General features: G+C 39.1%; 1 protein-coding gene across 1 annotated transcript in view; it reads left to right on the top strand.

Annotated features, from left to right (window-relative positions):
• The window catches only part of AUTS2 (activator of transcription and developmental regulator AUTS2), a 1,126,353-nt gene that overhangs the window by 277,335 nt on the left and 822,379 nt on the right, over positions 1 to 26,639 (top strand). Inside the window, exon 2 of the mRNA XM_032604458.1 lies at positions 2,163 to 2,375. Within this exon, the coding sequence (XP_032460349.1) occupies positions 2,163 to 2,375 (213 nt within the window). The remainder of the gene's footprint in view (positions 1 to 2,162; positions 2,376 to 26,639) is intronic.

Here is a 26,639-nt window from a genome sequence, read left to right as displayed (position 1 = left end):
ATTATTTATTTAGCAAGCATAATTTGACCATCTATTACTTGCCTGGCTCTGTAAGTGAAGCACTGGGGTTACCGATACTTAGTACCGACCTTATTCTTTCAAAGAATCATGCTACCAGCTGCCTCAGGGCTTTTGCACAAGCTGTTCTCTCTGCCCAGACTTTCAGATCTAGGTCAAATGGCAGTCATCTCCTCAGCAACAACCCCCTCCTCTGGACTAGACCATTTCCCTCAGTTTTAGCACCCTGTTAGCTTTCCTTTAGAGCAGTTAGTTCAGTTTGCAATTATATATTTGTGTGATTTGATTAGTATCTGTCCCCTAAATTCTAAGTTCCATGATGTGGGGATTTTTCTCCCACACAATTGTTTTCCCAGCGCCTGCAGGGCAGTGCTAAGTTTGTACTTGGAATATACTGGGTGCACAAAAAACATTTGTTGAGTGAGTGGAGACCTGAGAACAGTGCTTTACATTACAGAATAGTCTCCCTGAACTGGCAGCCACTGGGAAGGGTTCTTGAACTAGAAAAGGGAGGGGAGTAGAAGGGTGGGCTTTTGAGGCCAAGGCAAAGCAGATGTAAAGGTCCAAGGTCCCCAATAATGGCCGTGGCTGAATTGGGAAAGACATCAAGGAGCACCTTGTGTGTCAAGTCGGAAGTGCTGAGGTATTAGGAAGAGGTAGAATAGATAGATAACTGCTCCAAGAATACTGGCTATGAAGGAGAGGAAAGAGAGAGTGGTATTTTGAGAATGAGAAATGGATGAAGGGGAATGTTTGTTTTTGTTTTTATTTTTTATTTTATTTAAAAAATACATTATTTTATTTTGGGCTGCGTCGGGTCTTAGTTGCGGCAAGCGGGATCTTTCATTGCAGCACGCATGCTCAGTAGTTGCGGTGTGTGGGCTCCAGAGCGCATGGGCTCTGTAGTTGCAGCACGTGGGCTCTCTAGTTGTGGCATGCGGGCTCAGTAGTTGCGGTGCGTGGGCTTAGTTGCCCCACGGCACGTGGGATCTTAGTTCCCCGACCAGGGGTCAAACCCGTGTCCCCTGTGTTGGAAGGCAGATTCTTAACCACTGGACTGCTAGGGGAGTCCCTGGTTTTACTTTATTTTTATATGTGTGTTTAGGACCACAGAAGCTGAGAAATTGTGTGCAGATGAGGCTCCAGGAAGGAACATTTTCAGTGTAAAGAGGAACATATCTATTCATTAACAAATGATTGAGTGCCAAATCATTTTAATGTTATTGCTTAATGTGTACATTTCTCAGGGTTCTAAGGACTTTCACACATATTGTATCAGGTCATATCTGAGTCCATTTTGCATATGGGCTCAGAGTTGCAGTGACTTACTCCAAGTTTCATAATGAATAATGTCGGCGTCAGAGCTCAAACCCAGGTCTTTTGGTATCTCAGGATGTCCTGACCTGCCTCAAGGTACAGAACTCACCTATGTCATGTGGCCTGAAATGCTTGCCTGTAGTTCCTACAGGTGCTGCTCCCTATTCCAGAACATCCATGATCCTTCTCCCACCCTCCCCCATCCCCCAGCCACACACAGGAATAAATGAAAAGTTGCTGTTGATCTTGGTGATAATACGGTTGTTACATTTTGCAAAGAAGATGAGAATTAAGGATGCTCAGAGGAACTTGTGGTAAAAATATAGTGCATTAAGGAAACATTTTAATCATGTGAATTGACAGTTTCTTCCTGGCTCACAGCCACCTGGCCCTGGCATGCTCAGTCTTGTGCTGATTTTTTTGAATTGCACATGCACTTAGTGCTCCTTTTCTGAAACGTAATTGATGTACCATCTTGGGAAGTGAGTGTATTAAGCCTCCTCAGGGAGTAGCATGCGCTGGACCTAGTGCAGAGCCAGATGGAAAGCTACTATCCCAGGCGGCAGTGAAAGCACTTTTAATGGACAGATACTTTGTGCTTTGTTGAGCTTTTTTTTCCCCAACAAGAATAGAAAGGATATATTTGTGGCATTAAGGAGTCAGAAAAATTGAGAGCCATGTTTCTTAGTTTTAGGTAGTCTCATACCGCACTTTCTTGCCTTTATTTACTCCCTCCCTTCTAGAAACCCCATTTAGCCTCTGTTTTGGGTGTGACGCTAACTACCTATGTAACCACCACTTTCATTTCTTTCTCTTTTTTTCTACAGAAAGATGTAGCACTTAAGCCTCAGGAACGCGTGGAGAAACGCCAGACCCCTCTGACCAAGAAGAAACGGGAAGCACTTACCAACGGCTTGTCCTTTCACTCCAAGAAGAGCAGACTCAGCCACCCACACCACTACAGCTCAGACCGGGAAAATGACCGCAATCTCTGCCAGCACCTCGGGAAGAGAAAGAAAATGCCGAAGGGACTCAGACAGGTGAGGAAGCTTAGGGTTTGTTCATTCCTGTGGCTGCTCTTCCTCAGGTGCCTGCTTCTCTGATTCTTCCTAACAGGTGGAGAAGATATTATCCTTGCTGGGTGCCGGAGGGCTGCCCTGCAGAGCTGTGTGTTTGCTTCTAAAAGAATATACCAAACCAAGCTCATTGTTTTTATCACAGTTTGAAACTTTAGCACAGTACCCTTTCAGTCACATGTGCTCCGTGTAACAAAGCCTGTTGCTGGCGCTACTGGCGTTGAGGGCAGACTAACGGAAGTCTTGGTGATGGTCCAGGTAGACTGGCTTGCAGGGACAGATCCTCTGAGGTAAAACAAAGGAAACAGGCAGATTTGTTCAAATACACTGTGTATCTCAAGGTTCTGAGGTGCTAAAAGTGGTTATCTGCATGCAGGCAGTACCCTGCATAAGGTTTATATTTTCCAGGGAAGCCCAAATACTGTGGCATGTGGGAGAGCACTGGAAGTAATGAGTTTGCCTTTTGGTTCTTCAGGTGTCCTCCACAGCCTATAATTCAGGACTGTCTTTTTGATCTGCTGATTGTATGAAAGTCTGGTAGTGGGGCTTACTGGGCTGTTTAATAATTAGATTTCAATGATCCACAAGAAAATACAGCTCTTGGCATTTGGGGAGCCTTTCTGCCTGTGGAAATCCCCATGTGAGATAGATTAATAATGAGAAATGAAGCTGTTTATAGCAATTTTTCAGCACAAATCCGGAGGCTTTAGCACCTGCTGAGTTACCTGTGTCCTGGGTGTGTTTTGTTTGTTTTTGGAGGGACCTCTGGGTGGGATTGACTATCACTTGAAGGAAGCAGAGGAAGGGAGTGTGGTTCACAGAGCAGGTGCTGCTAATTAGAAGCTGAACAGGTAATTCCTAGTTTGCCGATGTTTCTCTGCAGAGGGAAGAGATCTAGGATCAGACAAAACAGTGGTTCTAAAACCTCACAGATCATTAGAATCATATCATGAGCCTTATTAAACACACACTCTAGCTCTACCCTAGAACCTGATGAACTAGAATCACTAGGGGTTTAGGCACAGAAGTTTGTCATCTCAAATTTCCTATTTGGTAATGGTCAAGCCAGTTTGGAAATTTTTCTTAGAAAGAATCAAGAATATATTTTTGGTGATGAATTTCAGTTAGAGGACTTGAAAGATCAAAGTCCTTAATAAGATTTAGTGGGCAGTTTGGTGTCAGAGTGGAACTTGATGGGTAACCTTCTGAGAAAATACCTACAGTGATGGATTTCAGCATGCACTCAGGAGGATCTCAGGGAAGTATCCCCAACTCTGACACACATGGCGGTTTTTCTTTGTCCTGAAATGAAATGCCAGGTTAGAGTTATAATGGTTATCATTAACATTTATCTGATGCACAGCACGGTACAGTCGTTCAGTGAGGGAGTTTGTGTAGTATAATCTACAATTTTTACAACAACCCTGGTTAGTAGATGATATTATGGTTACTTTACAGATGGGAAAACTGGGGCTTAAAGTGACTTGTCTGAGGCCACTTAATAGTGAGGTACAGAGCTAGGGTTTAGACTCAGATTTCTCTGCCTTTCTCTATTTTCCCTGTATATTCTGCTTCCCTTGTTTGAGATAAGGACTCCAAGTCGTGGGATGCAGGGAGTCTACAAGTATTTTTAGAAACTACATGAGTTGGTTTGGTTGGAGGGAGTGATTGTGGTCATATAAATGGCCTGTGAAAGCTCAAGAAGAAAACAGGGTAAACTATCAAGTACAGAGAGCAGAGAAAGAGCTCGGAAAGTTGAAGGCAACCACATTTGGATGAAGATTTAAAAAAAAAAAACTTTTTGTTTTTTTTTTTTGACAGAGAGTGGGGTGAGGGAGGAAGGGCTGGGTTCTACAGAAGATAGTTTTCCTGTGGTATTTGTGACTTCCAACTCATGCCTCTCCATGTGAGATATGTAGCAAATGGAGAGAGCTTGGAGTGTAACCACTGCCTCTCCAACAGGGTGGGAGGAGGGCTTCTTATCCTTTCAGACAAGAAATCAATTTAATTCTGAGCTTACACACAGCTGTGGTTCCTCATCCTTGACTCTCTTACTCCCATACTTGATCTGACTTTTCTGTTCTCTGTCTTCGAAATCCTTCTTTCTACTCTGTCCTCTAGTGAAAGAGTTTATGATCTTACAAGGCAAGGACTTGTATGTCTCAAATTCGAGTAGCTTTTTGGTCTTAATTATCCATCTTCTGGTACTAATGATATTTGAAATCAGAGCTATCCTTATTTCAGGGAAAATATTTGAAAAGCAATTAGTTTGACTTACTTTTTATGAATCATGGAGAAGGGAAGAATGAATCGTATCTTTGGCCTATGTAAGAGTTTTAAAAATAAGTGGTGTTTTCTTATCTTCAGTGTTGATGCCAGAGTATACTATCCAAGTGGTTTTTTTTTAGTAGGAAGGGAAACAGAAGTTGATAATTGAGGTAAAGCTGTAATACTTTCATTTATAGTATTCCTAGCATCATATGTGCTATTATGAAACCCTGAACAAATCACTGTCTGTTGCTGCCCATCTGTAAAATGAGATATTTGGATTAGAAGGTTTCTCAGTTCCATGATTCTTTAGGTTTTTGAATAACACAGATATATAGTGTTGCTGAGGTCTGTAAAGGAAGACCATAGTAGGTCTGAAAGTATTTAGTTTTGGAGTCTGTAACTGGTTGCCTCTGTGAAGACATTAAAGGAGAGTGCAAAAAAGAAGCTCCAGCTGAGCTTGCACCCATCCCAATGAAGCAGTATATTTTGCCCGTGCTCTTCTCTGTTTCCATACTGTTAAAAGAAAGTGTTCTAAGTAGTAACCACCCCAATGGAACTTACTTGTTGGATTATGTTTTTAAGTATAAATACATACTGACTTAGAAGATGCTGAGCTAGCAACTGTCTTGTAAAATGGTTGCACTTTTTTATATGGCAAATTTGAATTTTCATCTTAATTTCCAAAGGGGTTTTAAAAAATGAAGAAAGGAGTACAAAGGAGTACATGTCTTTCTGACCCCCTATGCTTATGTTTGTCCTACACAGAACTATTTGCCCATGATGTGAGTACTCAAACATTATATTAAAAAGTTTTGGCTCTCACTAATAAGGATATGGTAGGTTGTTTTTTTTTGTTGTTGTTGTTTTTTCCTACTTTGACTTGGGAGCGGGAAAATCAAAACAGAGGTTGATAGGTCCTCTGCATAATGATCTTTACTCTCTAACTGGGAAACTACTGAAGAGCATATTGAAGTCATGTGCTGCCAAACCTTCCAACCGACCGAGCCTTTACTTCCGCAGAAGGGTTTTGGGAAAACTTAACTCCCCTGAGGAGTTTGAGTTTAGTTTTCTTTCAGTATGTCTAACTTCTAGACCACAGGGGATGCTTTAAAAATTTAGTACTTTGTAGTTGAAAACACTGAGCAGAGGGGTTTTAAAAATAGAAAAGAGATGAGGAAAAGTTGATAAGGGTTCAGAGAACTCTCAGATTGGGCTCTGAATGGATATTCCTAAATCTTCATTTAGTCCATTAGTCTGTCCCGTCTTTCTCTAGTATGAACTGAACCAGAGGAAATAGGCTTAAGTGAGCTAGGAGGAATTTTTAGGTTATATGAACTCTTCTAACTAACAGACACAAGGATGGATCATCAAAATAAATTCCAGAGTCTCCCTTCTAACTGAATTTTAAGTGCCAAAAAGCCATTCATGTAAGGACAGAATTTCCCAGAGAGAGGCAACCTATTGAGATAGCTTCCAGCCATAGGAGAACACTATCTGGGAGGAAAATAAAGGAATTCGGGAATATTTCAGGAGCCTGGCAGTTAGACTCTAACCTTGTTGGTGAGAATGGCTTATGTGGGAATGCCTTACGTGGTTTAAAAATCTTTATACAAATTGATCTGGGTAGGTGTTGCTTGTAAGGAATGGAAATTTGCTCCTCTCTCTGAAAGTCTAGTATGGTGGAGTCAAACTTGGTGGAGGATTAATAGCTGACATTGTAGATATCAAAGATGTATACTGATTTCTAGGAAGAGGAGGGATTGATCCCAGTGCCAAGTCTTTAGAATTAGAGCTCTTGTTTAAAGCTTTGCGTGGTGGCTGTGTCTGCTTTGTGTATTGGCGTTGCATGTTCACCTTATTTGGAGTAAGTGGTTGTGTTGGTCAAGGGCCCAGGTGACTAAGCCACCAGCTGAGCTTGCACCCATCCTGATGAAGCAGTATATCTTGCCCGTGCTCTTCTCCTTTGAGAGCATTTACTACCAGAGGCGGATCCTTTATTTCAGTGGACTCACTCAGATTGTCGGAAGGCTTCTTGGTGACATTTGTTACTAGTAGAAATTAACTTGTGAAGGAGGATTTATAATGGAAAACTTTGATTAAGCAGACCCAGTTCAAGTCACATTGCTGAAGACCTTCTAATTAGTTCTGGGTGGAAATCTAGGCTGAAATCACACAGGTATTCATCCAGTTTGACGCTAGAGCCTACAGGTTTCTGGAAATCAGAGCATTTGAAACACTAATGTAATTAAGTGTTATACTTTAGTAATGAAAAGGCATGCACTTTGCTAGGTGCTCTTTCATAAATGCATTTGTTATAATGGTTAAATGACTGAAGGTATATTGAGCTGGTATCAAGAAATGTGAGCTGCAGTTAAATCGTTTTTACTTCATACTTCAGAGTTTCAAGTTTAATGTGTTAATTGGGATTTCATTTGCTTTTAAAAAATTGTGTAATCATGAGAAGGTTACAAATTGAGGTATTAAAGAAAATTCTTTATTTTTCCTGCTGATGCATTTAAGTTGCACACTACTTCTCTCCCTTTGCCAAAACGACAGAAATAAGAATAAAAACATATAAGGAAAGACTGGGAGCAGGAGTGGGGAAGGAGATGGGCTTATAATTACTCTTGGAATCTTGATTGACTTGAAATAAGGATAAGATGCCACTTTTTAACATCTGGTTTTTGAGAAACCTCCAACCCAGGCTGATCTCTTTTCAGAATTAGTTGTGTATTATATTGGAGGTATTTGTTTGGTATTTGGAAACCTGTGACTATTATAACAACAGATTATGTGAAGGTTTTTGGTGTTTTTTTCCCCCCCTTGGGCTTTAGAAGCAGTGAGTTTATTTTTTGAGTTATAGAATTTTTGTTTTGTGTCTTTTTTTTTTTAAATTAATTAATTTATTTATTTTTGGCTGTGTTGGGTCTTCGTTTCTGTACGTGGGCCTTCTTTAGTTGCGGCGAGCGGGGGCCACCCTTCATTGCAGCGCGCAGGCCTCTCACTGTCGCGGCCTCTCTTGTTGCGGAGCACAGGCTCCAGACGTGCAGGCTCAGTAGTTGTGGCTCACGGGCCCAGTTGCTCCACGGCATGTGGGATCCTCCCAGACCAGGGCTCGAACCCGTGTCCCCTGCATTGGCAGGCAGACTCTCAACCACTGCGCCACCAGGGAAGCCCCTGTTTTGTGTCTTTTGACCCCGTACATTGTTGTCTGGGATATATTCTATTGGCCCTGCATGTTGGTAAGAGTGAGCATAAATATCACTTGACTTCTGTGAGACAGATGTTTGAAGTGAGGTGGCCAGTAATACATTTTATCCCAAGTGATGTATATAACTCTTAATTAAAATTTAGTAAAAATTGACCAAAAAGAGGACATAGCACATTGACTACCACCTCATAAAATAAAACCCATAGAGAGAAAATAGGCTGAATTGGAAAAGGAACTGCAATTAAAAGAATGGGCAGTAACTCAGCTCCAATGATCCTGAGACCTCTAGAAATTGTTTAATAAAACAGTGACATTCACTAATCCCAAAGTAGGAATTTGTTATACATATGTGTGTGTGGAGTTTTATTAAGGGCCATTTAAATATACTAAATATACTATGTATTCTTAGAGGAGTAAGATGGGCAGTGACAGAAATCATTCTCAACTCTACCTACTGTAAATTCCTACAATACTGGTGATTGAAGGGTGAGGCAGCATGTTTTTCTCTTTACAAGATTTAGACACTACACTTTGGATATTTGATGAAGGTAGACAGACTCCCTTTATTTACATTAAAACTGCATTCTGTGTTAATTTAATGGTAGTTTTTCCCTCTTCTGAAGATACAGTGTTGTCTGCATGTGGCCAGATCTTAGCTACAGAACGTGAAATAAGCCTCCATGTTTTCTGCATTCTAATCTCCACTTACAGCAGTCCCATCTCCACACAAGTCTGTACATGACAGGTAATGAGTGGGAGGTGGGAGTGGGTAGGTGGCTGTGTGGTTTGCAGTGGTGTCAGTTGGGGAGCTGAACAGATGGTTGTGGTAGCCACGTGTTGCGAGATTCCCGTGGGAGTTGATGGTGGTGACAGGCGACTCACAATGTGCTATTTACAGTTTGGGTTTACAGTCTTTCAGTGACATCTGAATGCTCTTTAGCAACTGCTTTCATTACTGCCTTTCGAGGAGCTGCTAATTGAAAATGAAATTGTGGGTGGGCTTTAAGGCAGGCCCAGGCAAATCTGTGTGGTAAATGTTACTTGAGAACTGTTGGATATTTTAAGGCCCAATTTGTAATTCTTCTTCCAAGGAGGAAAAGCTAAAGGTGCGTCTGAAGATTCGGTATGTGCATATAGGCAGAGCCGAATGCCTCATCCTGCCCAGAGAGCCAAATGTGGACTCACTGGGCTGGAAAACAAGCCATCTGCCCAGGGCTCACCTTTGTATGGTTTCCTTTAAATGTGTCTAACCGTGTAAGGTTCTTATTTTAAACCTGCTAACACCTTGTAATTGCCATGGGGTTTTTTTGTAGGACAGCATCCTTCTTTCTTCCTCTGCTGTTTGTATAGTTACTGTGCAGGAGAAAATGATGATCTGATCTCTTGAACTTTGAGATATTATATTCAAGGTCTTGCATACAACTTTTCTTCTTGTAAACCTTTTCCTATCATACAATTCTGTCGAAGGCGGTTGGGGCCTCCAAGAACAATGAGGGCAGAGGAGGATAGAGGATTGGATTGGACTTTGTGGATGATATTCTTGATTCTCGTACGGCTGCCTCCAGCTGCGGGATTGTCATTTGTACCCTCATCTTCAGAGTTTGTTAGCTAAAGCATCAGTAGCATTTCTGAAATGGTAGCTTTTGTAAGTGTTTACATGTTGAATTGTTTTATTGCCCATACTCAAAATAGCTTTGCACGGAGAAATCTTGTGCTGAACAAGGAATGACCTCCCTCTTGGAAGTGCTGTTAGCTTTCTTTTTAATTAGATATGAAGATAGTTACAACATTACTGCATTCATTTTAGCTTTCCCTTGAACATTTCAGTGAATACTGTGAGACAAAACCATACTGAATTATATGCTTTGTTTGAGTAGGGCCGATATTTGCTTTTAGAGTCCCTGAGGGACTGAGGTGACCTTGATGACACACCCCTTGCTGTACTTAACCCTCAGTCCCATTAGACCTGCTTTGCCACAGGAACCCAACTGTTTTAATGTGCTTGAGTTACTGCTGGGTCCTAATGATGTTTAAAAGACCCTAATTGGGTATTCTAAATGAATTCTGGAGCATTTTGTCTCTTGATGCAAGCCGCGATGATTTTGTACCAAGCAATATAACAGAGTTCTTTCGGGAGCTCAGGGTCTTTTCACACCTAGAGGTGTGTGTCCTTATACTAGTGCTCACAAACACACACACAGGAGCAGACACCAAAATGGCTCACAAACTCGGGCCAGGTCCTGTCCGGGCCTGCCTGGTGTCTTTCAGGAGGCCCGACAAGCTCTGCCACGGGGCCTGCAGAAACACTTGACCTGCATTCATTGATCACAGCTCTGCAGAAGCTGCCACTTCTCCTCTGCCTCTGCCTACAGTGATGCTGTTATTGCTGGTCATTCTGTGACCACTGTGCACCTGCGATTGCTCAGGAAGCACTCACGTCACTACATGTCTTGAAATCATGTAGTGCAAGGCTGGACGGTTCTAATTGCTAGTAATGGCTCTGAGTGGCTGAGATTGGCTGGGATTAGATTGAGAAGCAATTAGCTGCGTTTTATGGGTGGGAACATACAGAATAATGTTTCTCAAAGGGTGGTCTTCAGACCACCTATGTCAGAACAACCCTGGGGCTTTTATTAACATGCAGATTTCCAGACAGCACCTCTGACTGGTGGAGCCACAGTCCCTGGGATGGGGGTCACAGTGTGACACCAAGTTCCTTAAGCAACTCCAGTGCAGGTGCTGCAAGAATCATACTTTTAGTAAACTGAATCGTGGTTTTTTGTTTTTTTTTTAGAAAAGAGAAAGGGAACATTACTGAGCTATTTGCAAAACTTGTAACAAATCTTAAAGTTTTTAAACCATATCCTGTTTGAAATAATTTTATCAATACTAGGACTATATTCTCGTTCTGTATATTTACTAATTGAGTTCTGTTTCGAAGTATTATTGGAAAAAAAACCCGAAATGTTTCTTCCGAATACTATAGACATTACATTATAAAAAATGTTTTCAAAATGGCTGCTTTTTGGTAGCTTACTAGAATGGAGCCTCAGTAGAATAATTATGTTGTATTCTTCTCCCTTATACCCACAAGCTCCCTCAAAGCACACAGCTTTTTATACATCTGGTAACTGGAGTTTATTCATTACTCTTTCTTTTAGTTTCCTTGTTTTTTGGCTACACCATGCAGCATGCGGGATCTTAGTTCCCTGACCAGGGATCAGACCTGTGCCCCCTGCAGTGGAAGCGCGTAGTCTTAACCACTGGACCGCCGGGGAAGTCCCTTTTAGGTTCCTCGTATCGCTTTCTTCTTTCAGCACCACAGTGGTATTTCGCTCTTAAGGTTTATAAATTTTATGAATCCTCCATATTCTAAAAATTGGTGGTATTCGGTGGCAGTATTGGGGGGCAGGTGTGAATTAAATCTGAAAATACTGCCTAGGTATCAGTTGAGCCTAAAGACCATTAACTGTTTTCTTCATTAGTAAGAAAGTTTCAATATAATAAAATTTTATACTTGAATTTCTGGTTTGGGTTCCACAAATTCAAAAGGAAATATTTTCCTTCTAAAACCAGACAAAACAAAAGCCCTCAGAAGAAATTTTGTTTACGTAGCAAAATGTAGATTTAGGATTTAACAATTGCCTGAGGTGTGTCAACAGTGGGTAGCATTTGTTTTTAATGCATTGCTGTGAGACCAGAAATACTGTTCCCCTGGAGATGAGTGCAAAATGATCTCCTGAACAGTTGCTAATGAAATTATCACACTGTATGATTAAGACTGTTGATAACAACTTCTGATGTAAAAAAATACTGTCATCAAATTTCTCTAAGAAATAATGAGGATGATGGGAAAAGCCCCTGCCTCTCAGGTGAAATATAAAGCTGGGTAATGGGCCCAGCTCACATTGCTAGAAGGCTGAATGGTACTTTCTGAAACTTAAGCAGCCCACTTGCATAATTTATCATCACCTGCCTCCTACCTCCTCGTGTTAAAACTCTAAATTTATATTTCTCAAATGAATATGGCAGTGGGGAGGATTAGGGCGAGGCATTCGGGGGCTGTGATTATGTAGCTGTGTGTGAAGGGGGTTATATTGGGATCATGTAGGGAGTCTATGCCAGCTGTCCCCTTGGTTCTCTAGGTAGAGTGAGGAGACAACTTGACATACCAGAATACTGAGAGAGAAGGATATGGAGTTTAAAAAGCCTTTCCCTGATGATTCTGACCCCGCTCTTTTCTGCCTCCTCTTAAACCTGATGGCCCATCTTTCTTCTTCCTTTTCTATCTTGGGGCTTGTCTTCAGGCTAGACTTTCAGCTTTTGGGCTTTCATCTCACTCTCTCCTTCCCTTCACATTGTCTTGCTTGCTTCTCCACCCAGTCAGGATTGCATGGGAAGCCACTTAGATCTGCTCTTCAAGTTACAAAATGCCTTTGCCACCTGGTTCCTTGCTCCCTTGACCATGCTGGTCCTTTCCCCTCAACATTTATACTGACCATCTTACCTGGATTCTTAGCATAGTTCAGCATTGTTTTGCTCATTGCTGTTTACTCTCTTGTTCAAAAAGTTTCAGTGACCCTCCACAGCCAGTGAAATAAAATCAAAGCCCCCTTAGTGTAGGACCTCCTGGATCCCAAGTTTGCTTCAAATGCCTCTGCAGCCTTGTCTCCCTCTTTCTGCTCTCCGCAAACACCGAACCGCTGCTGCAGTTGCTTCCTCCACACTGCTAAGCCTGTGCTTATGCTGTTCCCTTCATTTGGGATGGCCTTCTTCAATAGTCCTATTTATCTTTCAATGACTACTTCAAATCTACTTCTTCCTTGAAGCTTTTATCATCTTTTCTCTCCGAATTTCTCTCCGCACTTTCTTCAGAACTCCCATGATCCTCTGTTTATAACTAGGGTGACCCCAGAGTTTATCACCTCATGTAGGACACTTCTGAGAGTGAAAGGAGGCACTATGAATAATTACCTTGGAACAATAAGCATAAATCAGGACTTCCTGGAAAACTAGGATTACACGGTCACTGTCTTTATAATTCACTTTTGACCTTTTTCATTTTGTACCCGGTTTTAGAGTTGGTGGAATACACATCCTTCTCCCCACCTAAAGTCAAGCTTCCTGAGGACATTACTCTGTGACACAACAAGGGGCCCAGGCTTGTGCTGCATGTAGGAAGTAAAACCCTTGAAACCCGTTTCAAGGCTATCCCTGCCTGGAAAACCTGAGATACCTTTCGTGTTTCCCGTTTCTTTTGTCGAGCCCTTGCAATCCATTCTCCATACAACCACCAGCGTGAGCTTTTAAAAATATGCATTTGATCATATTATTCCCAGATGTGAATCCGCTCAGTGTCTTCAAATTAAAATTCAGATTCCTATGGGCTCTAGTGCCTGGCTCTCCAGCACTCTTTCTTCAGCTTCATGTCTTGCTCACTGGATCCTGTCCCTCTGTCCTTCCTTCATTTCCTCCAACATGTCAAGCTCTCTTCCGCCTCAGGTACTTACACATGTTGTTCTCTCCACCCAAAGGCCTTTTCCCACTGCTCTTTGCATCATGGGCTCCTTCTCGTCTTTTAGGCTTGAGCTGAAATGTGAACTTCTCAGAGGGGCTTTTCCTGACCATAATGTTCACTTCAGGGTCTCCCTTTAGTCCCTTCTCCTTTGCACCCACCTTTTTAGTTTCCTAACACTTAGCACAATTTATAATTACAGACTTTTCCATTCTGTATCCTTCTTTCTGCCCCTTCTGCTGGACTCCAAGCTCTGCTGAGGCAAAGTACCATAGCCATTTTCTCCACCATAGTGTTTCTAGCACATTGCCTGGCACATAGAAGGTGCTTCATAAATTAAGGTTGAATGATTGGAGGTTGGAATAATAATTATTTTTGCAATTGATGACATTGCTAATTGCACGCTCTTGTTGCATTCCAACGTTAATCGCTTACAGCAGAAAAAAAAGCCAATACAGTATGACCTTTGTTTTCCCTCTCTGGGGATATGAATGTAAAATGAGATACTGATGATCAGCAGATACACACCAGGCAAAGATTTAATCCAAGAAGTCACTGCCCTTCTGGTGGATGGCGTCTGCTGTTCTCCCATGGAATGTATCAGCAGTCTGTCGTCCCAGTGTCCTGCCCATCAGTATGGTGAAATTGCTACTGCAGCCAAGAAAAGCTGGCCCAGGGAAACTGCAGCATTCCATTTTTCAGAGATCATCCGAAAGAGACTAGACAAGCAGCAGAGACAGAGGGGATGGTGGGTGGGAGTGAGGTGGAATTTACTGAGTCCTCTTTTACATGCAAATATTTTGTGTGGGGTTCTCCTTTTTTACCATAAAAGTACAAACTATTTTTAGTATCAAAGCATGAATAGCATGTCTTTGCACTGTAAAATTATTGTCCCACATGCCCTGTGTCTAAAATATTTTGACTTTAGAAAACAGTTTTGTGTCATTTCCTTGTTAATTGGCCTAATTAATCCATTCTCCCCATAGCTGCTCTTTCGGCAAACACTGACTGAGCATTCTTCGTGTGCAAACCTTATATAAGAGACTCTGACATAACGGAAGGGATGTATAACCATGATAACTCTGCGCTTGATGCGTTCACAGCTTAGTAGATCCATCCTGACCTCATGGAGAGCTCTCAATGTAAGTGAGGCTGAGACTGGTGCGTTAAGTGTAATTCAAAGGGAGACACGGTTGAGCATCTCTTAGAGAATGAATACCTTCAGACATGTGTACTAAAGTCCGTTTCTTTCCTGCCATGCCATTCCCCTCTGCCTTTTTAAGAAACTCACGAGAATAATGCTCTATCCTACTGAAGGCATTAGTAACTGTTAGAAACAGCACTGTGTTGTTTATCAGTTCTCTTGGGCTCTTAGTTTTACAAATAAAGGCTTTGGCATTCTCACACTTTTACTTCAGGTGCAGTTTACTAGGAATTACCTGGCCCAGTAATTTTATTAAAATCTTAATGGCTTGCCAGTGTTTCCAGAAACTGCCATTGTTTTTGACATGGACCACAAAAATAGGTGGTCCTATTCTAGATTATTTCTAAAAATAATCTAAATTATTCAAAAAAATATTTTCTAGAAGTGGTTTTGCTGTGTTTATAAGCCCAGTTGTAACTTCTTACTCTTGGAACTCCTGGTATGGGAAAGTCATGTTTCTGTCAAAAGATGGAGCTTTTTATGCTAATCTGCACAAAACAGAAACTCTCTCTCATTTTCTGTCATTTCTGTTTACTGGAGGTAGACAGTTATTTTCAATGCAGGCAGAACTTCAAAAATTATTAAATATTTAAAAGGAATGTTTGTATAGGTATTTAAGTCTCAAATTTATAGGGAGAATACTGATGGGAGATTGTACAATTAGTGATCCCAGGAGTAGATTATGAAGCAGTTACAAATTTACTAGCAAGTTATTTTTTCGTCTAGAAGATAATTTGTAAATTGCTTTTTTTTGTTTTGTTTTTGGAAACACTAGCTTTCTTAGAAAGTGTTAGAAATGGTGGGTTTCATGGTGAATTTCTCAAAAAACTATTCTATAAAGTTCACTCCTCCTCTCACACTACTCGCTTTCCCTTGGCGTCCATTCATTAAATATTTATTGACCATATACTCCCGTAGGCAGACATAATTTTAGCTGCACATAGCAAACAAAATGACAAAAGTCTCTGCCTTGGAGGAAGTTACATTCTGGTGGTTTCAGTCTTTTTAGCTGCAAATTCCATTTAAATGTCCAACCCAGACCTTTCTTCTCAGCTTCCAGTTTCATAAATTAAGGTGCTTATCACTTTTTTTTTCCCAACATGGATCATTCATAAGCATTTCAAATTCAGCATTTTTCACATTGAACTCTACAATAGTTGTCCTAAGTTTGCTCTTCCTCTTCGATTTCCTCACTTAGTTAATGTGCACAGCATCTGCTAAACATCCAAGCCATAAATCTTCTCCTGCTAGAAACCTGGACGTCATACTCTTTTTCTCTTCACTCCTCATATTCGTACATCCTCTAGATTTATGTCCTATGTATTTCTCATCGGTCCCTCTCCATTTACCACTTTCTACCCTGCCTGCCAGTGCATTGGTTCAGGTCCTCCTTCTCTTGGCTATATTAATAGCTTCTTTCCTGGCTTCTCAGCCTCTAATCTCACCATTCTTCAGTCTGTCCTCCAAATTCCTTCTAATGTAATTGTGACAACATACAAATTAAATCATGTTACTTGCTTGAAGAGTCTTCATTGACTTGACTTGACTTACAGGCTAAACTAAAACTTCTTTGTATAAGTGTAGAACTGCACACATTTTTATGCCTTTAGGAATTCCCCCATCTTGCTCTTGGTGTGCTTCTTGACCCCATTAGGTACCCTTATCACATCAGCCTTATCTATTTCCTAAAATGTCTTCTACCCCTCTCTCCCCCACAAATCGGAGTTCACTTTGCCTTAGTGAGTATGATGTGAGTTACATGTGAGAAGCGCAGTCCTACTAAGTCAGAGATGGATGATTCCACTTGTTAGAATAACATATTTTGAAAGGACATATTTTTAACTGAGAAAGTTTTCAATTAGGTAGAATTTAATATGGTGCAGGAGAAGTAAAATGAAAAAAATTTAGAGGACCATGGGAACAGATTTTAAGGGGAATAGTCCAAAAGCATTAAAAAGACAAACTTTTTTTCATGGTGGTCATTGCTGGGCACTTACGTTGGGGTAGCAGTTGGGGATGACTGAAGACTTTTGTTAATGCAAGTGTTTTTCAGGCTTAGGAGTTATAAGTCAAGGACTGCCTTTACTGAGAACTCTTTGGGGGTTTTTCATGTCTAGAAGAGGAGACTGTGCTTCTCTGTGAGTGAATCTTTAGGGGTTCAAACCAAGGAACACGAGACTTGATCTGAACCTTTTTATTCTTTTAAGTTAATGTTGAAATGAAAACTTTTATAGGTACAAGGGCATTTCTGTTACGAATCAGGTGTATAAACTTGGTGAGGATTTAAAAATGTGATCTATGTTGGCTTATTTTTAAATAAGGTACCTGAAAAAGTGACCACAAATATGCTTAAAGGTTTATTTGAAGTAAACACAGTATTATAGCTCCCCTGGCATAATTATTCCATATTCTGTCTTGGTGAGTCAAGGCACAAAGCGAGGATAATCACAGTGTCTGTAGAAAACAGCCCTTCGAGCTGGGCTCCTATGATTTTAACTTTGGCTCTTTTACTTGCTCCAGCTTCCACTTTCTTTTTTTGTAAAGCTTTGATAGAAATGCTATTTTTTTTAAGGCAGCTTATTGTCTTTATTATTTCTACCAAAGATTTTAGATCAGCATAGTTTTTAAGGCATTTTTATGTCATAGATGAACTGTTGTAGCAGAATGAAGCAGTCATTTTATAAAGCTGTGTTTTTCTACCCATTTCCACATTTCTTTTAAAAGGCTACTCTTGGAGGTAGAAATAAAACTGTTGATGAAAAGAGTGAGATAAGGAATAACTTCTCTCTTACACTCCTATGGTGGGGTCCTTCACTATTCTTGTGCGTGTCAACCTAATACATCTTCTTTCCTTGACAACCAGTAAGAGACAACGTGTAAAATTGATTGGACTGTGATTCAGAGAGTGGGAAACAACCAAAAAGTGTATCAGAACACTTCTACGTTAGAGAGGCCCCTTCTACACTTTTCCTTTGTTGGTTTAGGCAATGTGAAATATTGTGTTGATATGTAGGTAATTGAGGACAGATTGTGGCTATTGATATGAGAAATGCTCTTTAGGTTTTTCTTTCAACAATTAGGGGATCTTCATTCAGGGCAGTGAAATTATTTCTCCTAGACGTTACCTGCAGGCAGCTGGAAGAAGAGGAAGTTGTCTTCACATTGTCTTATGGCTGTGACTTTCAACTCACTTACCAAGATATTTTAAGCACTATAGCTAATTAGAAGGAAAGAGAGCAGTTTTGTTGTAAACATATTCAGTGAAGAATAGGATGTCAGTGTTTGCTGTTGTATTGTTCAGGCTGTATGAATACTTTATCGGAGAAAGTACCTGGAAATCAGGAGTCTTGGGTTACAGGTTCTGTCTTGCTGTTGACACGTTGTCTGTCCTTCACTGAGTTATTGACTGTCTTTGACACTCAGTTTTTGTGATTGAACAGTAATGCAAATGGTGTATACTTCTAACACTGGGAACCTCTAATATGTGTGAAGTTATAAGTGCTGGAATACTTAAAATTTCCTTTTCCTTAAAAGTGTTAATAGGCAGATTTTAAAATCATGAATTACCTGGACTTTGGTAGTATTAACATAGTTTAGATGAACCTGCACTTAAACATGTACTAAGTACAAAGAACGACACCTAAGAGTTTCTGCTTTGCAGTAATGACTCACTTTGGTTAAAGTTATGATGTGCATATGGTTATTAGACTACTATAGATCCCAGTGGGTACATTAGATTGAAAATCCTTAAACAGAATGGGCTCATGCATACTGTTTTTAGCAGATGATAAAGCCTTTTTGCTGAGAAGAGATTAATATGAAATGGTAAGACATCTTTGTTTAGGGGCCATACCTGTGGCAGCTATCTGAGAATTGTAATTTTAGATCTTTCAAATTGAAATCAGGAAATCTGTTTCTTGTGGAATAATTCATAGTGAAGTAATGCAGTGAAATTATTTCTGAATTTTTACTTTTTTAACCATTAATCCATATTCTTGGACGCATCAGGTTTTAGTTTAGTTTTTTTAATTTTGCAGAAAGTAAATTTTGGGGCACATGTATTGATTCTTCTGGTTTAGAAAATTCTTCCCTGTACCTCATTTATATAGAGTGAATGAAATTTGTAGGAAACAGTGTCACCTCACTGGGACTGCTCAACAGTCATTTGGCTGAAGTGGTCATTGTATTGGGTTTCCTTTCCTGCTCTTTTGCAAACGAGCTCTCTTCCTTCAGGAAATGGTTTATGTGCATTCCACATGTCCCAAACCCTGTTGTTATCATAGAGACATGAGAGGAATATAAGAGATGGATCTCTGTTTTCCAGGGCTTCATCCTTGGGTTACCTAATTACTTTGAAACAGTTTGAAGTAAATAAACTGTGAAAAATACTCTTTGAAAAGTTGTTGAATGATAGACATGCTCTTAGTTTCTCACTAATCTCTCTTGTGGTTTTTCTACTGCCATATATTTTTCTTGGGAGAGTTTTCTTACAGCTGTATTTGTGATCTTGGGCTAGGATTTATGAGCTGCCACCATTAAGGTCTCCCTCTGGCTTTGTCATCAGAGATGGAGGGTTGTGTGTGGTTTGTTTTCTTATTGTTAATATGTGAGAATTTTTCCTAATAAAAATAAATGCATAAATGTTTTTCTTGACATTGTGTTTTTAGGATTGACTTATTAAGAGAAATGTGTCAATTGTGAAAATTTCTTCCTGAGATTAAAAGCAAAATTTCTGAAGTAGTATGCATTGTGGTTGTCTGAAGAAATGTGTATCTTCTGATTTTAGCATTAGACTTGGGATTTTTTTCTTAATTTAATTGTTATAACTAGGGCCAGTAGAAAAGTTAAATGAAACCAAAAACATTGTGGTGGGAAGTAGAAGGAGGAAATTTAGGACATGTAAGAAAATCTTTTTGGATCTTCCTGATGGTTGTTAAGATTAGTAAATATTGACAACCCCAAGGATTTTTGAGTGGCACTCTGCAGGCTGCCCTGCATTTGTAGAATTCAAGCACATCAAACTGCATCACCTTTGGTTTTTTGACCTTCTGCACTTAGTCTGTGAAAAGCTTGGATCTCTGACTAAGCCAGCCTTGTGGTTAAATATAAACTATTACCAACTAGCTCTCTCCTCTTTGGGCTTCTAGAGAGATTCAGTGGGGCAGTTCAAATCTGTTTGCATTATTAATTCAGCTAGCATAAGCTAACCCTTTATTTCACTGTCCTTAAGAAATATGTATTTTAATTTGGGGACACAGGTAGAACGAATTGACCTAACTATTAACTCAGACTTCTCCAAGACTTTAGAAATTACCTATTTAAGCTGTGCCTCTTTCTTAGCACTTTTAATATACAGGCCCTGATATGCAATATTGACATATACAATAAGCATTAATGTGGGAACAAAACGGCATTTCATGCTCTTACATAACCCATAACTGTTTCACTTCTCAGACTGATTTTTGGTTGTGGCCAGCTTAGAAACTCCCAATTTAATTAAGACTGTCATGTTATGTGCCAGAAAAAGCGCTTCTCTCCTTACAGATTTCACCACTTTTTAATGAAGACCGTTTACCTGTAGACAGGGTATGTTATATTAGGATACGATCTGGGTTAACCCTGGGCTTATGGAAAAGGGTATCGGCAGCATCGGTGGCAGTATTATCTCTCAGTTGATTTTGTACCCTGTTTTCAATATTTTCTATATATTCCGTTCCCTCAGGTGTTGGTTTCTTATTCTTGTATTAAAGGGAAACCAATGTTGATGTTGTTTCCCTGAGGATTTATATAATAAGCAAAAAAGAAATGAAAGAAGTGAATTTTTATTTTACATGTTTGAAAGTGCTTAACCAGTTGTTAGACTATCAGTTACTACAGGATGGTAGACACTGGGCCTGTACTAAGTGTTTGCCTGAATCAAATCTATGAATGGTTAGCCAAGCCACCTCCTCTTCCTGCCTTTCCTATTTTTTTAAAGCAGTATAATTGACATAAACTAGACAGTAAATGTTCCATTTTGAGTTAATTTATGTATATGATGAGCGGTATAGATCAAAACTAATTTCATTTGTATTTGGACATACAGTTTTTCCAGTCATTTTGAAAAAGCTATCCATTCTCCACTGCATTGCCTTTTTCACCTTTGTATAAAAAAATCTGTTATCCATATTGTGTGGATTTATTTCTGTACTGTCTGTTGTGTTCCATTGATCTATTTGCCTTTTTGCCAATACTGTAGCTTTATAATAAGTTCTGAAATCAAGTAGTGTTAGGCCTCCAACTTTGTTCTTCTTTTTCAAAGTTGTGGCTTTTCTAGGTCCTTAGTATTTGCATACGAATTTTAGAGTCAGCTTGTTAGCTTCTACAAAGCGTCCTGCTTGGATGTATGTTGAGATTATGTTGATGCTATAGAATTATTTGGGGAGAATTAACAATTTAAAAAGAGTAGAGTTTCTAACTCTTGAATAATGTATATTATCTCTGTTTATTTAGGTCTTATTTAATTTCTCTTAGCAATATTTTATAGTTTTCAGTATACAAGTCTTTCACATCTTTTGTCAGATTTATTCCTAAGTATTTCATATTTTTAGTGTAATAAATTATATTGTCTTAAAAATTTAATTTCCATTTGTTCATTGTTAGAACTATATAGAAACATGTTGACTTTTCTATATTCATCCTGCAACCTTGCTAAATCACTTTAGTAGTTTTTGTAGATTCTATCTGATTTTCTACACAGAGGGTCATATTTTTAGTGAATAGATACAGTTTGTTTGTTTGTTTGTTTTAATTCCTAGCCTAGATGTCTTTTTTTCTTTCCTAAGTTCACTGGCTGGAACCTCCAACATCATGTTTAATAGAAGTGGTAAGAGCACACGTCCCTGCCTTGTCCCTGATCTTACGAGAGCAAAGTAGCTAGTCTTTCACCATGAAGTCTGATGTTCGCTGTATGTTTTTTATAGATGTCCATTATTAGGTTGAAAATGTTTTGTTATATTCTTAGTTTATAAGACGTTTTATCAGTAGAGGATGCTAGATTTTTATCAAATGCCTTTTCTGTGTCTATTAGGATGATCATGTGAATTTTTATTTTATTTTATTTTTTTAAAAAAACTTTTATTTTTTATTGGAGTATAGGTGGTTAACGATGTTGTGTTAGTTTCATGTGTACAGCAAAAAAGTGATTCACTTTATACATATACATGTAGCTGTGCTTTTTCAAATTCTTTTCCCATTTAGGTTATTACATAATATTGAGCAGAGTTACCTGTGCTATACAGTAGATCCTTGTTGGTTATCCATTTTAACTACAGCAGATCATGTCAATTTTTTTGTTTTATTTTGTTAATATGGGGATTCACACTGATCTATTTTTGAATATTGAACCTTGTGTTTCTGGGTAAACCCCACTTGGTCATGATCTGTTACTTTTTAAATATATTGTTTGATTTGATTTGCTAACATTTTTTAAATGAATCTTTGCATTTATGTTTGAAAACAAAATTGACCTGTAGTTTTCTTGTGATGTCTTTGTCTGGTTTTGGTATCAGAGTGATGACCTCATGATGGATAAGGAAATATTCCCCCCTTTTCAATTTTTTGAAAGAGTTTATATAGAATTGTTATTATTTCTTCACTTTATTTTATTTTTTAAATAAATTTATTTATTTTTGGCTACGTTGGGTCTTCGTTGCTGCACACGGGCTTTCTCTAGTTGCGGAGAGTGAGGGCTATTCTTTGTTGCTGTGTGCGGGCTTCTTATTGCGGTGGCTTCTCTTGTTGCAGAGCACGGGCTCTAGGCTTGTGGGCTTCGGTAGTTGTGGCATGGGGGCTCAGCAGTTGTGGCGCATGGGCTTCGTTGCTCCGCGGCATACGGAATCTTCCTGGACCAGGGATTGAAACTGTATCCCCTGCATTGGCAGGCAGATTCTTAACCACTGCGCCACCAGGGAAGTCCCTATTTCTTCTTTAAATGTTAGGTAGAATTTATCGTTGAAGCCATCTGAGCCTGGAGTTTTCTTTTGGTGGGAAGATTTTAAATTAAATATTCAATTTCTTTTCCAGAAATTGGACTATTCATGTTATTTATTTCTTCTTGAGTCAGTTTTGGTAATTTTCGTCGTTTCAAGGAATTTTTCCATCTCATCTCAGTTGTTGAATTTATTCGCATAAATTTGTTTAATAATATTCTCTTATAATCCTAGTATCTGTAGAATCTGTAGTAGTTCTGTATCCCTTTTTGGTGCTCTCTCTCTCTCTCTCTCTCTCTCATTTATATCAGTATGACTGGGGACTTACTAATTTATAGAACTTTTTAAAGAACGAGCTTTGGTTACATTGGTGTTTTCTGTTTGTTTGTTTGTCCTGTATTAGACTTCACTAATTTCCTCCTTTCTGCATACTTTGCATGTTTTTCTAGTTTTGTAAGGTTGACACTGAGGTCATTGGTTTAAGATCTTCCTTAGAACATCTTAGAAAAATATGGACATTTAATGTTATAAATTTCCCTGTAAATACTACTTTAGCGGAACCCCATTAATTCTGATGTGTTGTGTTTTCATTTTCATTTAGTTCAAAATACTTTCTAATTTCCTTTGTGATTACTTCTTTGATTCATGGTTTACTTAGAAGTGTATTATTTACTTTCTAAATATTGGGGTATTTTCAAGAGATCTTTCTGGTACTGATTACTAATTTAACTCTATTGTGATTAATAAAAAATTCTTTGTATGACTTAAATACTTAAAAAATCTTTGGGGGACTTCCCTGGTGGTGCAGTGGTTAAGAACCCACCTGCCAGTGCAGGGGATACGGGTTTGATCTCTGATCTGGGAGGATCCCACATGCTGTGGAGCAACTAAACCTGTGCGCCACAGCTACTGAGCCCGCGTGCCACAACCACTGAAGCCCATGTGCCTAGAGCCTGTACTCTGCAACAAGAGAAGCCACCACAATGAGAAGCCCGCGCACTGCGACAAAGAATAGCCCCCACTCCCCACAACTAGAGAAAGCCCTTGCGCAACAATGAAGACACAACACAGCCAAAAATAAAAAAAAATAAAAAATCTTTTGACACTTGTTTTATGGCCCAGAATATGGCATATCTTTGTAGATGTTCCCTGTGCACTTGCAAATAATATAATTTCTTCTGTGGTTGGGTGGAGTGTTCTATAAATGTTAATCAGGTCAAGTTGGTTTATAGTGTTTTTCAGTTCAATTATAGCCTTGCTAATTTTTTGCCTACTTGTTCTATCTAGAGAGGTATGTTGAAATCTCTTACTACAATTGTGGTTTGGTCTCTCTCCCCTTATTCTATCGCTTTTTCAAAGCTCCATTATTAGATACATAAACATTTAGGAATGTTATATTTCTTTGATTAGTCACTTTATTGTTATGAAATGACCATTTCTATCTCTGATTATAGTTTTTCCTCTGAGTCCTGCTTTGTCTGATATTAATATGTGCACACATACTCCAGTTTGCTTTTGAGTAGTGTTAGGAAGTTTTTGTTTGTTTGTTTACATTTAACATATTTGTATCTTTATATTTAAAGTGCATTTCTTGTAGACCACATGTCAAGGGACTTGCTTTTTAAATCCAATCTGATAATCTCTGCCTGTTCATTGGAATGTTCACCATTTACATTTAATAAGGTTACTTATATGATCAGGATTGAGTCTATCATGTTACTGTTACCATTTGTTTTCCATTTGTCATATCTTGTTTCCTTTTCTCTCTTTCCTTCTGTCTCTTGAATTAATAAGGTACTTTTTAAGATTATATTTTATTGGGACTTCCCTGGTGGTGCAGTGGTTAAGAATCTGCCTACCAATGCAGGGGACATGGGTTCGATCCCTGGTCCAGGAGGATCCCACATGCCGTGGAACAACTAAGCCCGTGAGCCACAACAACTGAGCCCGCGTGCCTACAGCCCGTGCTCTGCAACAAGAGAAGCCACCACAATGAGAAGCCTGCACACCGCAACGAAGAATAGCCCCCGCTCGTCGCAACTAGAGAAGACCCACGCACAGCAATGAAGACCCACCACAGCCAAAAATAAATAAATAAATAAAAATAAATAAAATAAAAAGATTACATTTTATTTCCTTTGTTGCTTTTTAGCTATATTTCTTCATTCCACTTTTTTTTAGGAGTTGTTTTAGGGTAAATATTACATATCTTCAGTCTGTCACAGTCTATCTTCAAGTGATATATCATTTCATGCTTAGTGTAAGAATGTTACAGTTTCTATTCCATTTACTTCCATATCCTCCTTTCCAGCCTTTATGCTGCTGGTGACATGAATTTTACTTTTACATATATTAAAAATTCTACAACACATTGCTATTATTTTTGTTTCAACAATGAGTTAACGTTTTAAAGAGGTTTAAATAACAAGAAAAAATCCTACATTTTTCCTCATGTGGTTACTGTTTCCAGTGTCCTTCTTTCCTTTGCATAGATCTGATTTATAGCTGAACATTCTCCTTTTGCCTGAAGGACTTCCTTTAACATTTCTTGCTGAGGGAGGTCTACTGGTAATGAAATCTTTCAGCTTTTATATGCCGGGAAACATCTTTATTTGCCTTTGTTTTTGAATTTTTTTTTTTTTTTCTCACTCTAGAATTTTAGGTGTGCAGTTTTTTATCTTTCAGTACCTTAAAGATGTTGCTCTACTACCTTTCATTGTTTGCCATGAGAAATTTAACGTCACTCTTAACTTATTTTCTCTTAGTGTAACATGTCTTTTGGGGTGTGCTTTTAACACTTTCTCTTTTTCCATGATTTTGAGCATTTGGTTATGTATGCCTTGGCATAGTATTCTTCACATTTCTTTTTCTTTAGATTTGTTGAGTTTCTTTGATCTGTGAATTCATAGTTTTCATCAAGTTTGAAAATTTGGGGCCATTATTCCTTCACGTTCCCCGCCCTCCTCCATTTTTGCCTATTCCAGTTACTGAGGTATTAGGTAGTTTGAAGTCTTCCCACAGTTTGCTGATGCTCTTTTCAGTTGTCTTCATTCTTTTTCCTCTTTGTGTTTCATTTTGGATAATAGCTAATGCTGTGCCTTTAAGTTTCCCTATTTTTATTCTGCTGTGTCTAATCTGTTATTAATCCCATCTGGTGTATTTCTCATCTCAGATATTGTGGTTTCATTTCTAGATGTTTTATTTGAGTATTTCCATATCTCTAGTTAACTATTTGAACATATGGAATATAGGTATAATAATTCTCTTAATGTCCATGTTTGCAGTTAACTTTTGTGCCAGTTCTGGGTCGATTTCAATTTATTGACTCTTCTTCTCATTTTAGGTCATGTTTTTCTGTCTTTTTGTGTGGCTGGTCATTTTTCACTGGATGCCAAAATTGTGAACTTTACCTTATTGAGTGCTAGATATTTTTGTATTTCTATCAGTCTTCCTGAGCTTTATTCTGGGGTGCAGGAAAATTACTTGGAAATGGTTTGATCCTTTTGAGTTTTTCTGTTATGATTTGTTAAAGGGGATCTGGAAAAGAGCTCAGTCTAGGGTTGATTATGCCCCATTATTCTTGCAAGGCCTTCCAGAGTAATCTGTCCAGTCCTTGAAGTATGACTTTTCCAGTTTTCCAATAGGAGCAGACACTGGTGATAGTCTTTGTGAATGTGAGGAATGTTCCTTCTAATCCTTTTGTGTGTATGTTTTTCCCCTAGCATTGCAAAGTTTTCTCCTACTTAAGCATTGGTCTATAATCTGCTGCCTACTCAGGGGACCTCTCTGTAGATCTCTGGGGTTCTTGTGCTGTGTAGTCCTCTCTCTTGTAAGCTGTAGTTGCCTTGTTCTCCTTGCACTTTCAACTCTGTCTCCTTAACTCACGGAGTCTGCTTAGTTCTGCCTCGTTTTCTGCTCCTTGTGTTGTACCCTGGAAACTCCAGGCAGTAAGTCGGGGCATTCGTAGAGCTCTCCTCATTTGTTTCCTGTATCTCAGGGATCATTGTTCTTAGTTGCCTCATGGCCAGTGTCTTGGAAACCATTGTTTCCTATATTT

The sequence above is a fragment of the Phocoena sinus genome, chromosome 15 (assembly GCF_008692025.1).
Source record: "Phocoena sinus isolate mPhoSin1 chromosome 15, mPhoSin1.pri, whole genome shotgun sequence".
Lineage (NCBI taxonomy): Eukaryota > Metazoa > Chordata > Mammalia > Artiodactyla > Phocoenidae > Phocoena > Phocoena sinus.
This window is presented reverse-complemented; position numbering and strand designations above follow the sequence as displayed.